We start from the raw sequence: 15668 nt of genomic DNA on the forward strand, positions 1-15668 counted from the left end.
TTCCTACATTCTAATTCAAATCAAACACTATCTCCCTCAGAGGCCTTGGGCAAAGTCACCCTTGATCATAGGTGCTGGAATTAGGGGTGCAGGGGGTGCTGCAGCATCCCCAAGCTTGAAGTGACTTCCATTATATACAGGATTTACAGTTTGGTTCAATGGCTCTCAGCACCTCTTCCCTTGATGATGAATTTTGGCCTTCTCCCTCCATTGCTCTGTCTGTAAAATTGAGACATTTAACCTCAATTGTGTTTTGAGGATTAATTAGTGACAGTCTGTACAGGGCTTAGAGGTCAGTATTACTTTTTGTGCTTTGTCTAATAATGTAATGCAATGTGTTTATTTTTAAAAAAATCAGAAAGGTCAGGTAGGAGTTATATTACAATCAGATGTGAAATTTGATTGATTTTATTAACAAGCATCTGTCTCTTACAGTGCTTATGTTAATTAGGGCTAACTTGTGGTGTTAAAATGACCAACTTTTTTTTTTTTTTGGCTATCAGTATAACTTTTTTTAAATTTTGTTTTATCACTTTTTGCACTTGGCATCATTATAACAGTTATGGGCATTTTAGAATCTATTGCAATTCAGGCATTCTTTTTTGTTTTTGTTTGTTTGCTTTGGATTTGAATAGCTAAACTAGTCTTTATTTGAACAAAACACAGGAGAAAAAGAGTGAAAATTCTAGACAGCACTCATTTCATCTTCTAAATTACCAAGAGGGTTGACTACTACTCCTGTCTCATGTTACAAATTTAGGTGTGAATACTGCTTGATGGGATTACAAGGATGGTTCCATTTAAGTTAAAGGCATTACTGGTGTGAACAAGGCAAGCAGGATCTAGCTGTCTGGACCCAATCCTGTGAGGCAGCAAGCATCCTCATAGCCTGCTGCTTTCTACTATGTTTTTCTAGGCACAAAGAGCAACTGTATACTTTGACAGAATTTAGATAAAGTGACAACAAAACACAATAGTAACTTATTTTGCATTTATACAGCACCTCACAATACCTGGTCCTCCATGAGTCAGGCTCCTAGCTGTGACTGCAGTACAAATACAGTAAGTAAAAGTGAAGTCTCCATATGAATGTGTGACTTCTGTAACATGATGCACCAATCCGTCTCAAAAATGGCAGCTTCACCAGCAGTCTGCTGGAATTCTGAATCTGCAGTACCACCAACATATAAACAGTTACACAGCTGTGTAAATCAATGGGAGTAGGAGCAGGCCCTAGGTAAGGAAAACCAACCATATGAAGGCCTGATGCTGAACACCTGCAACTCCTATTAACTGCAGTGGGGCTTGTTTGTGCTTAGTACCTTCCACCATCAGACAACGGAGGTTTCCCATTTGAACTCTTCCAGCAGTAGCCCCCAGACCGTACTGATATAAAAAAGTCACCCAAACAGGTGCATTTATACAGGACCTCACAATACCTGGTCCTCCATGAGTCAGTGGTGCTGGATAAACATTTCTCCTGAAAGAGTCCCCAGTGCAGGAAAGCACCTTAACTGCTTAAACCCATGCCTATTCAGGAAAGCACTTAAGGATGTGCTTGACTTCTATGGGGCTTAGCAAATGTTTTCTGGGGTTGGAGCAGGGGTGAAAGTAGGCCAGTATGGCGTACCGGTAAAAAGTGGCTGCTGGTACTGGCCCATATGCAGCAGCAGTGCTTTAACATCGTTGCCCCTTTTGCCCCCACCCAGGCCACCAATGGAAGGGGGGGGCAAAGGGGGCAGCTGCCCCGGGGCTCCTGGTCACCGCTCCCTTGGCAGTGGCCGTAGCCCGGGGCCCATTAAATTGCTGCTGGAGCCCAAGTGGCGTGGGTCAGGCAGTACAGATGGGCTGGCTGAGGGAAGCTGACCCCCAGGGCCGGTGCAAGGAAGTTTCGCGCCCTACGCGAAACTTCCACCTTGCGCCTCCCCACGGCAGCTCCCCCCCCTGCCCTGAGGCGCCTACCCACGGAGCCGTGCGGCAGCTCACCTCTGCTCCGCCTCCTCCCCTGAGCATGCCGCCCCCGCTCTAATTCTCCTCCCCTCCCAGGCTTGCAGCACCAAACAGCTGATTGGCACTGCAAGCCTGGGAGGTGGGAGAAGTGGAGCGGTGACCGCGTGCTCGGGGAGGGGGCGTAGCAGAGATGAGCTGGGATGGGGAGCTGCCTCGGGGGGGGGGGGGTGCCTCAGGGAAGGGGGGGGGAGAGCTGCTGCAGGGCTCCCCACCCCAGCTCACCTCTGCTACACCCCTCCCCGAGCACGCCGCCCCTGCCGGCAATGACAATAATTGCATGGAGCAGCCGCTGCGCTGGGAGAGGAAGTTTGAGCCGCACGTGTCAGCGCACTGCCGGCAGCCCAGCCCAGGAACGCTGTAAAAAAAAAATTGGGGGCACTGCTTTTTGGCTCCCCTAAATCTTGGCGCCCTAGGTAACCACCTAGTTTGCCTTAATGGTAGCACCGGCCCTGCTGACCCCCAGCCTTGCCCCTTCTGCCCCAGGCCCTGTACCTGGTTAATGTTACTTTCACCCCTGGGTTAGGGTGAGAGCTCTTGTGAATTTCACCCTGCAAGACTAAGAGAGAGACAGAGTGCAAAGTGGGCTTCTGAGTCTTCTGCCCTGTAGCCTAAGGCAGGGGTTCTCAAACTTCATTTTCCTGCATTTTCCCGTTCTGACAACACAAATTACTACATCACCCCAAAAGGGGGGGGGGGCAAATCCAGAGCCTGCTCAAGCCACGCCACCCCAGGTGTGGGGCCCAAAGCCTTAGCCCCACTGCCCTGGGCATGGGGAGGCCACAACTGAAGCCCAAAGGGCCTGTAACCTGATCCCTGCCACCCAAGGCTTCAGCCTCAGGCAGTGGGGCTCAGCCTTCACCTTTGGCCCCAGCAAATGTAAGCCAGTCCTGACAACCCCACTAAAGTGGGGTCGTGACCCACTTTGGGATCCTGACCCACAGTTGGCTCTTACTGCCCCTGTATAAGGGAAAGGAAATTGTTCACAGAAGTGGATTTTCTTCTCCCGCTAACGCCCTCCTCGCTGGCTACTGCAGCCCACCACCAGTCCCCCCATAGAAAAAAACTAGGCAGCAACCTCCCGGGTAGCAAAACGCCCCCTGCAGCATGGCAGCCCTTGCGAAGAGCAGCTGGCCCTCTCAGGGCTGTATTTGATTTGCAAAACAGTGTGACTGCACGCGCACACCAGCCCCTGCACTGCCTGCGTGCCATAGCTTGGGTCGCGGCGCTGCCTATACACAACGGGGCGGAGTTTGACGCTCCGCGCGCGCAGTGTACACCCCGGCCATGGCTACCCCCAATGAGCCCTGCCGGGTCACGTGGTCAGCGCTCGGGCCCGGCCGCGGCGGTGCCGGAAGGTGGGCGGGTTCTCCGCTCCTTGTCCCACCCCCACGCGTCCCCCGCCGTCGCCTAGGAGACGAGTCCCACCCCGGCCGGGTTGGGGGAATTCACTGCAGAGGCGCTGCCGGCGGTTCGAAGTCGGGATGCGCCGCGCGCCAGAGGGGGGCGGCCCCGGCACCAGCCCTAGCAGCCAGGAGCGCAGCGCTGGTGAGTGGGGGGCGGGAGGAGTAGGAAGGGGGCGATGATGGGGGGACAAGGGGTTGGGAGGATGGTGGGGGGCTAGAGCAGGGGAGGAGGGGGTAGCAGGGATGGGCTGGTCGTCTCCAGATTGACTTGTTTTTGTACCGGGGGGAGGTGCGTTGTGGGGCAAACCAGAGAAGAAATTATTCTTCCTCCTCCACTCCCCCCCCCCAAAGTACATGTGTCTGTCTGTGCCCCGTCCCCATGGTGCAGTTTGGGTTTCGTGCTTTAAGAGAGAGGCGCTGCCTTTTGCTCACTTCCTAACGCAACCTTGAATCTCTCTCCAAACAGCTGGGGCTGTTTGGCTGAAGGGAGAGCCCATCGCATGTCCGAGCAAGGCTCTAAATGCCTCGTTTGAAACACGCACAGCATCCCCAAAGGCAGAGAATATAAACACTCTTCCTGCAGTTAGCCTTACAATGAGGCTACTCCTTACAAATGAATGAGAGACTTGAGAGTTCTGTTCACTCTCTTGGCCAGGCAGCGCTCAGCTAATAAAGCAGCAGCAACCTCTCATTGTCACAGCCAACTCCTGTAAAAGTAAACAATAAAGAAGTAAATGCAAGGATAATGCACACACAACCCACCACCACCACCACCCCTCAGGCTACAGTCCTTCCTCTCAGGCAAAACCTCTTCCATTGCTAGCTGTTAAGGTCAGTGGGAATTTGGTCTGAGTAATGACTGTAGATTCTAAAAGGAATGATGATAACTTCTGCAAACCATCCTTGTATTGTTTATCAAGGGGCCTGATTCTCCACTTCCTTACTCTACTTCATCCCAGTAGAATTTACTCCCGATTTAGAGTATGTGAGAGGAGAATTGGGGTCATGTTCTAATTCTGTTCAGATAAATATACAACACACTGAGAGCCCAATCTGGCTCCCATTGGCTTCCGAAAGAGTAGGCCCAAGCCCTGATAATGTTATGGTCCGTAGTAATGAGGAGAGTCTGATTTTTATCTGTGAGAACTAAGATAAAACTTCTCAGGAAATCTTGAGTTTCACATCTTGGATGAATGAGAGTTGTGACCTCATTTTCAAGATGAGCATGCAGCTTAATTCTAAAGGGGAAAATGTGTATTATCCTGACAGCCAACAATATAAAAATGAAACAGTGTACCAAACCTCTTTAAAAAGTAAATTAATCTCTTTATTATTATATGTATACAAACAAATATTTACTATGTACCAGAGCGTAAATCCTTTACTTATGTTGGTAAGGAGTTACTCTCATGAGTACTCCAATAGATGATTAAGGCTGTCAGAATTGAGTCCTAAATGCTCTATGCTCTTCCCTTATGCGATTGAACAGTTTGAATAAGGGGTTCACAATCTGGCTCAAGAAATGTATCCACACATCTTAGAACTTGGTTACTATCTGTTTTAATCGTACTGTATACTAAATACTCAGATGTCTTTAAGGGACATAGTCTGTTTTTTAAAATTTGTTTTATATTTGTTTTTAAAAGTATTGCTACTATTTTATTAATAAAGCATTTTTAACAGAACAGGATCATTTCGGGCCTAATCCTGCCAGCTTTACTCATCTTGGGTAGTGCCTTGCTCCATGAATAGTCCCATTGATTTCAATAATCAGTGTAAATAGGGTTGGCAAAATTGGGCTCTAAGTGTTTTATTTATCTACATGGAGGCTCCTGAGTGGATTGTATTTTCTAGTTTGTTTGTAATTTACTATATTTTAAGGTTTGGGTAGCTTGTCTTTTCTTGCGTGCAATGTTGAATCTGTTCCTTGGAAATGCATTATAAATGTGCTTCAGGGACTTTGGTGATTTGCTGTTTATCCATTGTATATTTTAAAATTACAAATAGACATTTTAAAATCAATGATGGCATTACTGACTGTTACTATTGCTGAAATAAAATAATAAGATGGTAATGCTACAAATATGAAAATATACTTTCAAAATTGCTCAGATTCTGCAAGTGGAGACAGACTACTAGGGTCTTCCAAGCTATTGCAGTTTGTCCTCCATTTGTCCTCTGTTTTAATCCTTTCTTCACATAAGATTAAGGGATTATTGGCAGTGTGTCACAATGAATAAGAAACAATCTGTTGTTTACATTAGGCTTTCTTCTTTCAACTAAGTCATCACAGGTGATGCTCCCGAATGTGGTGGCATATTTATTTCACAGAGTGGTGTAAGATTCTTGACATTAGGTTGTGCAGAAGAATGTATGGGCCTTATTCTGCTCTGCTAACAGCAAAACTCCCATTGACTTCAAAGGGGTCAGGACAGAAATCTCTGTTGCTACCAACGGTCTGATCCTGCATTTCTTATACTCCCCAATCTCTTGTTTTGGTTCCATAGGGAAGGCAGGATTGGGCTCTAAACTTGCAAAGATAGACATGTGCACAGGGGAAAGAATTAATTCTGCTAGTTTAGCATGTATAGCATTATTTTTGTTTAGTAACATCTGACTTAGTAACAATAATTTAAAATGTTGGAGATCAATTTAAGTAATAAATAGGGATTACTTGTGTCTCTGTTTTCCCTTTGCAGAAAGGAAAGCTTAATAGTTGGGTATATATTATGTGAAATATGAATCGATGTATACAAATGTCTGTACTGGAATGTTGTGGTTATTATGTAAATCAATATACCATTTTTATTGCAGTTCTAAATTAATTGTGCACATCCAATAAGAGCAACAGTTTTGTATGCAGTTGGGGCTTGATACTTTGATGTGCTGAGCACCCTCACCCAACCTTATTCTGATGTCAGTTTAGGGGTAAGAGTGCTCAGCATCTTGTAGGATCAAATCCTAGATAATCTGTATTTGATAAGTGTACCGTGCGTAAGGCAGACTTCAAAATTACAATAATTTGTTCACATATTAAAAATGCAGTTTATACTCCATAGCACAGTAATGGCTGAAGTGGCATTATTACATCTGAATATGAAAGGGATGGGATGATTGGCATCATTTGACTTCAGCTTCATGCATCTGGCAGTGTGGGCAGAATGAATGAATGACGGTGTGCCAGTAAGAGTATCCTCATGGTAAACAGGACAGTCAACTTTAAAACAAAAACAAAACGTTTTATTTGAATTGTTTTTTACCTAGCTAAGATTACCAAAACAGACAGATATTAGAGAAAAATATTTGTCTTGTAGTTTGTTTACTTTTGACATTTGACTGCATTTTGTGTATAGTCAGTTTCACTGTTTTCCCTTCCTTGTCAGAAAAGGCCCAGTCCTACAAACACATATGCATGTAAGTAACAATCCTCCTGCAAGAGTCCCAGTATCCTCATGTGTATGAGTTTGCTGGATTTGGGCCTTATCTGACAACGCAGAGAAAATAGTGAAACTGTTTGGGTCTTAGTTAGGACCTTGTGCCTGCACCGAGCCAAATTGAAATTGGGGGTTTATTTTCCTATCCTTGACTTGGCTACAAGGGAGAAGAAACTTTATTTGGAAAGAGATGGACCATAAACAGCTGAGTGAAATTTTTCACTTAAACCTTTTTTAGCCAAAAAATGCAGACTCAGGACAACTGCGACATTTCATGAATTCATATAGATTTTAGCAAATTGTTTAGATTGTAACAAAAAAGTGGGGGGAAATGAAAATGTTGAAACAAAATGTTTTGGTTTTTTTCAGGCTTGGTATAAAATACTTGAACTGTCAGTGGGCCAGAGAGAGAGTGGGAATGACTCTCTAGCCCAGTGCCTAGGACACTTACCTGTGTAGGCACCAACTCCAGCCCCAGAGCAACCACGGGGAAAAATTAGTGGGTGCTCTGCAACCACCGGCAGCCAAGCTGCCCCCTTCTCGCCTCCTTCCCCCCTTCCCAGCGCGCCACGTCCCCGCTCCTCCCCCTCCCTCCCAGCACTTCCCGTCCCCCACCGCCTAACAGCTGTTTGGCGGTGCTTAGGACTTTCCGGGAGAGAGGGGGAGGAGCGGGGACGCGGCGCGCTCAGGGGAGGAGGCGGAGAAGAGGCAGGGCAGGAACTTGGGGAAAGGGGATGAAAGGGGGTGGGAGGGGGTCGCGCACCCACCGGGCAGAGGAGAAGTCGGCGCCTATGCTCACCTGGGAGGGGTCGGCGTGAACTAAAGTTTCAGTCTCTGCTGCAATGACTATGTAATAATTTATACCAAGTGAAACAGCTTCTACAGGAGAGATACAGAAAGACCCATCCCAGAATAGTAAATAGCTTGGTAGTTAAGCCACTCACCTGGGATGTGGGAGACCTGGGTTCAAGTTCCTGTTGCAGAATGGGGATTCAAACCTATGTCTCCCACATTCCAGCTGAATGCCCTAATCATGGGACTAAAGTATATAAGGGCGAGCAGGAGTACCATCACCACCACCTCATTCTTGATTTTGTGTGAATGGCATCTTAATCCCCTTTTGAATCTAGCCCCAGAAAAATCAAACCACTTAATTTTGGGTCAAACAAAGGAAGTGGTCAGAAGAGAAGTATGGACAAAGAGCAGGACTTAGCGATAGGTCTAGGCTTCCAAGTTTGCATCTAGATCAGGCTCCAAAGTTCCCCAGAATTCAGGGTCCTCTTGTTTTCATTCAGTCTATTGTCGAGCTAGGGACCCATCATGAAGTTCAGATACACATATAAAGTTTCTACATGTTCAGACCTGGGATTATGGTTCAGGTTTATTGTTATATATAAACCCACAATATATACAATATATATATTGTTATATATAAACCCACTTCCTTTGGGTATGGTGTACAGAGGTGTCAACATACTGTGTTAATATCAGTTTAGTTGTATGAGAATGTCTTGTCCACTTAGTGTGATAGAAAGGTGAATGAAGGAACTCGTAAAGGGGAGTCACCAACTTGAAAACTAATCAATTAAAGGAAGTTAAAAGTATTTTCAGATATTACACCAGCCTCTGGATTGCCCTGCCAATATTCATGGAGGGGTTTATTATTAGAGCTGTGTCAATAACTGATTTTTTTTGGTTCACTGGCAGTTCTGAACAAAATTGAAAACATTATATATATAAAAAAAATACACACACACACAAAACTGGCTTATCAGGATCATTTAACAGTATATAGACTTGTGTATGAGATGTTTCAAAGCTGACTAAGTGACTTGGACACCAAATCCTATTAAAATTAATCCCATTCTATATTTGTTATATATTAATACGCATATATATTTTATATAGTTTCTGATGCTTTTCATGCTGTCGTTTAAAGTGCAAACAACCATGCCTTCAAAGGGCTTTCTAAAATAAATCTTTGAGAGTTGTTTTTTTTTAATAGCTATTTTTAAAGGATAAATAAAACTAAGCCACAAGACGAGTCTACCATGAGAAGGCCCACTGAAGTTAATAAGAATAAGTGTAAGGGTTTGCAGGATTGGGGCCTAAAATTGCATACTTTAGATGGCATTATAAGGCAGCAGGTTGAAGATTGCGCGTCTTTAATTTTTTTTGCCTATTTAAAATTCCCACAATAATTTACTTCCAAATCTGCTGAGTAGTATTGCTGTGCACTATTAAACAATTATTTCATTTCACCATAGAGGTGGCTGCATTTCAATGAGGGGCAAAATGATGACTTTATACTCTTTGTGGCCAAACTAGTGGAGGGCCAATGCACAGGGAATAAGCAGAGTGGGTCATCTGCTACTGGCATCATGACAGCCAGTGCACGATTCCTCACTGATGACAGAGGCACCACTGAATGGTGGACATGTTGCTGCTTTTATAAGGAGGCTGTGTTTCAAGCAAGCACATCATGCCAACAGGAGTATGTACTAGTCAGGTGCAGGGTTGGGCATGTCTCCTAAACACCAGAATACACCTACACTGGGATGTCCTGTTAATGCTGGATTGTTAGCTCCTGGTGCTCTCAGTGATATGGAGAGAATTCTCACATTTTACAGGAAAAATGACATGGATGTAGCAAGTTGCCTGATGCTTGTAGAACATATTCAGTTTAGATCTGCATCTTTATTCCATATGGCAAAAATACCTGGCCATTCTGACATGTTCCATTATACAGAGGAAACATTAATATGAGATTCTTTATTCATGTTAGATATGAGTATTGTATTGTATTTTTCCTAGAATACATTAATGTTAAAATTCACCTTTTTCCCCCTTTTTTTTGTGAAGGATGTATGTAAGAATGGCTGCATTATTCCCTTCCTTGTTACTTTATTTCTGGATCTCAAAGTGGTTATAATCCTGAGGAAGAAGACCAAATGTCTTAATAAAGTATGGCAAACAATCCACTGATATAACATCATCATTCTGGAAAAACAAAAATTTTGTTTTAAAAAAATTGGGTGTAGAAATCCTCTAATAAAAGGAGACATTTAAAGTTTTCAAGGCTTTCAGCAATCCAGGTCTTACAAAATGAACCGTTACACAACCATGAAACAACTTGGCGACGGCACCTATGGCAGTGTACTCATGGGAAAGAGCAATGAGTCAGGCGAGCTTGTGGCTATCAAAAGGTATGTGATATTGAGTAAATGTACTCTTAAATAGTTAAGATTGTAACTCCTTTATACTGTGCTATTTATGCGCAAGAAAATAATTAAGATAATTTTTTCAAGTAAACTAAGATCTTAAAAAACAAAATTGTGTGTTCTTTTAGATGTCTGATTTGATGACCTCAGACCACATTCTCAACTGGTGTAAAACATTGTGGTTCCATGGAAGTCAATTGAGTTACACCAGCCAAGGATATGGATTCTGAACAAAACCAGAATGTGATTTAAAAATCAATCATCAGTGTTTTTTCTCCTGGAGTAACTTTAGAAGAAAGTAATATAAGTGTGATTTTTTTTCACCCAATAGAAGTCAAAGGGCAGAATTTGGCCTACAGTTGATAATTTAGGAAAAGCTGCTGGATCAGTGGTTATACTTGTTACAGTTATACCATAATGCCCTGAACATCGTAGTAACTAATTTCTTGCATGTGATGTATGTCAGAAATTTAAGGCTGACTGCAATATGCTTTTTGGTACTCTGAGATATTTTAAAGTGCCCACCAAATTCTTCTCAAGTTTACATATTGAATTCCCATGATAGCTATGTTCCTCTGGGAAAAACTGAACTGTTTACTTCAAGAGTGGGACTTGAGAGAGGTGTGGGTGAAAGAACTTTCTTGACAGCTGACCTGTCACTGTGGAACTCGGGGCCAGAAGAGATTGGAATAGCCACAAGCCTCCAGATTCAAATGGAAAATATGCTGCTTACACATGGTCTTCCAGCAATAAATATGTTAACTACTATAAAAACAGATATATTACCTCTTAACTGGCAGATGGAGAGAAAGATCCTTACATGCATGCTTTAGCATTTGTCAGTAAGTTACTGTAATGATGAGCAATGTATAAGTACCTAGTTAAGTAAGTAAATAAGCAAGGTGACCGGTTTTAAATCTCTTCTTAAAACCATTAGCTCCTGGGCACCCTTAAATTCTTATGATGAGGTTCAGGTCCTATCTGTTCTGTTTTGTGCAGAAGGGCATAAAATAGGTCTACAAAAGCAACCTTTTTGTGACCCAGACATGATCCCATATAGAGCTTTTGGGGCAAATTATTCCTGTCGGGGCGGGGAGTTCGGTTTCTAACTTCTCTGATTGACCAATCTGTGCAAGATGTAGGGCAGTTAGTCCAGGGAGCATATGAGAACAGTTACTATTCCTACTGACTCTAGGCTCTGCCCCAGCATGGCTCCTCCATGGGTTTCAGCTGCAGAGGAATACCCCAGACCCTGCTGCAACACTTGTGTCCTGATTGATTACTACTTTGCCCATATACACATTAAAAAGAAATTACCTTACTCTAGCCCATTATAGAACAAGAAGTCTCTTTGTTCCTAAGGGTTTAAATTTGTTGTGCAAGAATGAGGTCTGACTCCATTAAATTTAATTTTGCTTTCACTACTTGTACTTTAGAAATGGTAGAAGAGATGCATTTCATGTCTCATTAGATGCTGTAGTAGATTACTGTAAGCAATATATTCCTGCCTGTTTGCTTTGCCACACAATCCACTCTAACATAGCTGCTGGTCATCAGGGAATCTAAATAATAAATGTAACTTTAAGGTTTTCTTGGATCTTCTGACAGGTTAAAGATGAACACCAAAGCAATTCTGTTTCTAAAGGAAGAAACACATTGTGGGCCCATGTGAGCAGGTGTTTTTCCCAACCTGCTTTAATTCAACCCTCATACTGTAGAGTTACAACTCTCTTCCCTCCCGCCCTTGGAATCTGGCTTTGTTTTCAAAGGCTTGGTAACTGGACGCAAGCAAACAATATGCATTTTGATATGGCTAAATGTAAAGGTATACGTCTAAGAACAAAGAATGTAGGCTGTACCAATAGGATGGGAGACTCTCTCCTAGGAAGCAATGTCTGTGGAAAAAAAATTTGGGGGATGTGGTGGATAATCAGCTGAACATGAGTTCCTGGTGTGCTACTGTGTCCAAAAGAGCTAATGTGATCCTTAGATGCATAAACAGGGGAATCTTGAGTAGGAGTAGGAAGGTTATTTTACCTCTGTATTTGGCACTGGTGTGCCTGCTGCTGGAATACTGTTTCCATTTCTGGTGTCTGCAATTCAAGAAGGTTGTTGATAAATTGGAGTGGGCTCAAAGAAGAGCCATGAAAATGATTAAAGGATTAGAAAACACGTCATAGTGATTGAGCTCTTTAAATCTGTCTATTTAGCTTAGCAAAGAGAAGATTGAGTGACTTGATTACAGTCTATAAGAACCTACATGGGGAACAAATATTTAGTAATAGACTCTCTGCAGCCTAACAAAAGAAGGAATAACACGATCCAATGTTTGGAAGTTGAAGCTAGACAAATTCAGACTGGAAGTAAGGCATACATTTTTAACAGTGAGAGTAATTAACCATTGGACCAGTTTACCTAGGGTTGTGGTGGATTCTCCATCACTGGCAATTTTTAAATCAAGATTGGATGTGTTTCTAAAAGATCTGTCCCAGGAATTATTTTGGGGAAGTTCTATAGCCTGTGTTAAAGGGGATCAGACTAGATGATTGCAATGATCCCTTCTGGCCTTAGAATCTATGAATAAGTTAGTGAGCGTTTGACTTCAGGAAGAGCAAAATGAAGCCTGATGTTTGGATTCTAGTGGGGCTAGGCTGTACATAACTTTCAGCAACCTGAGTATGTAGTCGGGCTCCCAGACCCCAGCAGGCTTGTACTCCGGCAGCTAGTCCATGCTGAAGTCAGTATCACCATGTCTGCACACCACTATTGTTATCTACGCTAGCTAGATTGTCGCTAGCATGGGTATGTCTACAATAGCACTTTCACTTGCAGTGTAAACATACCCTGAGGGTATGGCTACACTTGCAGCTGTACAGCACTGTAAGTTAAACCTGTCTTCGTACAGCTGAGTAGGGAAAGCGCTGCAGTCTGTCCAGACTGATAGCTGCCAGTGCACTATCTTGGCCACATTTGCAGCGGCATTGGGAGCGGTGCATTCTGGGCAGCTATCCCAGCGTTCAAGTGGCTACAATGCCCTTTTCAAAAGGGGGGGTGGAGTGTGACAGGGAGCGCGGGGGGAGAGAGAGTGGATTTTTGGAGTGTCGACACTGTTAGCACCCTGCCTTGCAAGTTCCGACCTCCCTCTCTCACTCACTAAAAGCAAACAGCAGCTGTTTGTTTTTTTCTCACAGACCTGATAAGCAGCCACCAAGCACCGCCTCTCTCTTCAAGCAAACATTAGCTGTGGCGTTCCAAAGGGAGCCCCCCTGCCTGCCTCTACTCATTCACAGCAAACAGTAGCTGTGTTTTTTTTTCTGATAAGCAGCTCCTGGAGCCTCGGAGTTGAAGAGAGGCATCACAACAAAACAAGGAGAGGAACCTTCACTTAAAAGGATTATGGGGAGTTTCTGGAGGTCAATCACTGCGTAATAAGGTTACTCCCCATTTACACTGGAGCACCAGCGTCTCAGCCACTCCGCTGCAGCTGTTATTCCTCTCGGGGAGGTGGAGTACCTGCAGCGCTGTAGCCACGGACATACAGCGCTGTAAGTGCTCTGCCAGTGTGGACGGGGAGTGAGTTACAGCGCTGGGGGAGGCTTTATTGCGCTATAACGCTCAAGTGTAGCCAAGGCCTGAGTGACCTCCCCTACTTCAAATTCCCAGGCCCATGTCTTATCCACTGGGTCATGCTGACTCCCAGAGTTAAGGACATAGGTCAAATTACATAGGTGGGGTAAAATGCTTGCTGATATTTATAGAACTCCTGGGGATACCTTGGTCTATGTGGCTAGCTACCGTTTAAAAACTCTGTGTAGTGGTTAAATATACATTACGTTTAATTGTGGCAAACCTAAAAACAATGCAATTCAACTAGATTTAATAATTTTATTAATATTTACTAAAGTATGTTTGAAACATATTGAAAATAGAATTTGATTGTTATGCTGCTGAAAAGTGACACATTCCTGATCTTTCTTGGTTCTAAGAATATTTTGTATGTATTATTCATTTAGAATTAACTGTATTTTCTGGATTTTATTTCAGGATGAAAAGAAAGTTCTATTCTTGGGATGAATGTATGAATTTGAGAGAAGTCAAGGTAAAACTGAGAGCATAATGTTTTTTAATGTATACTGAATGTTGTGTCTTTACCTTCTTGTTTAAATTTATACCTTGGTTAGTCCTAAATATAAAACCAGATTATTAAGGAGCTAGAGGGAAAGTTTATACTCCTACCTGACGTTTTGGTTTTGAAGTTTTTACATCCAACAGTGTAACATAACATTTTAAATTAAACACTATATGAAGCAGTATAGTGAACTGATTAATGGTGGAGCTGAAAAATTCTGTATCTTGTGATTTGTGATATTTATATGATATGGAAGGCTCTTCCATTACTGTTTTCATCCAAGTCATATTCATTTATCTTGCATGCAAATGAATTTGGGTTGTGCTCATGATTTTGACAGCAACCTTAAAATATCCATTTACTGTAAGTTTTCTGTTGATTGGCATTGTCTTTTTTACATGCAAATTATAGATAAATGAGTGCCTGGTTGAAAAATATTGGATTTTTGCATGAAAATAGTTTCACTTGCACAAACTTGATACTCGTTGAAAATTTGGCCCTGAAGGTTTATTTTTTCATAAACGTAACACTGATGTGGAGGAATGCAAATAGGTATTCAGAAGAAGTACAGAAAAATAGACAAGATACACTGCATTTGTCCAAGAACTAGGGTGACCAGACAGCACGTGTGAAAAATTGGGATGGGGGTGGGGGGTAATAGGAGCCTATATAAGAAAAAGACCCAAAAATCGGGACTGTCCCTATAAAATTGGGACATCTGGTCACCCTACCAAGAACTATTTCTAATGTAGAATTAACAAAACTTTAGGCATTGCTCTATTTTAGCTCTGTTGGATAACCAAAATTACTGTCATAAGTTGAATACACATGTTGCTGTATTGCAGTCTCTTAAGAAGCTGAATCACGCTAATGTGATAAAACTGAAAGAAGTTATCAGAGAAAATGACCATCTTTATTTTGTGTTTGAGTATATGAAGGAAAATCTCTATCAGTTAATGAAGGACAGGTATGTTTCATTTGTAAAATGTACAGTAGAATCTGGTGTTTGCAATTTTTTTCATGAGTTCTATTGATATCTTGAGCAATGTGTTAAAATTTCTGTTTTAAGACCCATTCCATACTTAGTAGATTCAAATTAATAAAAGCTGAGGTCAACGGAAGTTATGCCTATATATCTGAGGACAGAATTATGAATTGTTCAGCTTCCAGTATAGCTGGTATAACAGAACCAGATAAGAATTCTGATATAATCATATGCCTTGGGTGTATAGTAGCCATGCAGGAATTTGTGAAAGCAATTTTCTTAATTCCTTTAATGTATGAAGGACGAAATGTAGGCAGCCTGCAGCCCATCAGGGTAATCCGCTGGCAGGCCATGAGACAGTTTATTTACATTGACCATCCGCAGGCACAGCCACCCGCAGTTCTCAGTGGCTGCAGTTTGCCCATCCCGGCCAATGGGAGCTGCGGGAAGTGGCGCGGGCTGCAGGGACGCACTGGCTGCTGCTGC

General features: G+C 43.0%; 1 protein-coding gene across 5 annotated transcripts in view; it reads left to right on the plus strand.

Moving 5' to 3' along the window:
- Window positions 1-9952: 9952 nt before the first annotated feature.
- Window positions 9953-15668, plus strand: part of MAK (male germ cell associated kinase) — a 41463-nt gene continuing 35747 nt past the window's right edge. For all 5 annotated transcript variants that reach the window (XM_065399007.1, XM_065399008.1, XM_065399009.1 and 2 more), the window contains exons 1-3: window positions 9953-10053; window positions 14113-14167; window positions 15043-15164. In XM_065399007.1, coding sequence (XP_065255079.1) covers window positions 9953-10053; window positions 14113-14167; window positions 15043-15164 — 278 coding nt within the window. The remainder of the gene's footprint in view (window positions 10054-14112; window positions 14168-15042; window positions 15165-15668) is intronic.

The sequence above is a fragment of the Emys orbicularis genome, chromosome 2 (genome assembly GCF_028017835.1).
Source record: "Emys orbicularis isolate rEmyOrb1 chromosome 2, rEmyOrb1.hap1, whole genome shotgun sequence".
NCBI classification, from domain to species: Eukaryota; Metazoa; Chordata; order Testudines; family Emydidae; genus Emys; species Emys orbicularis.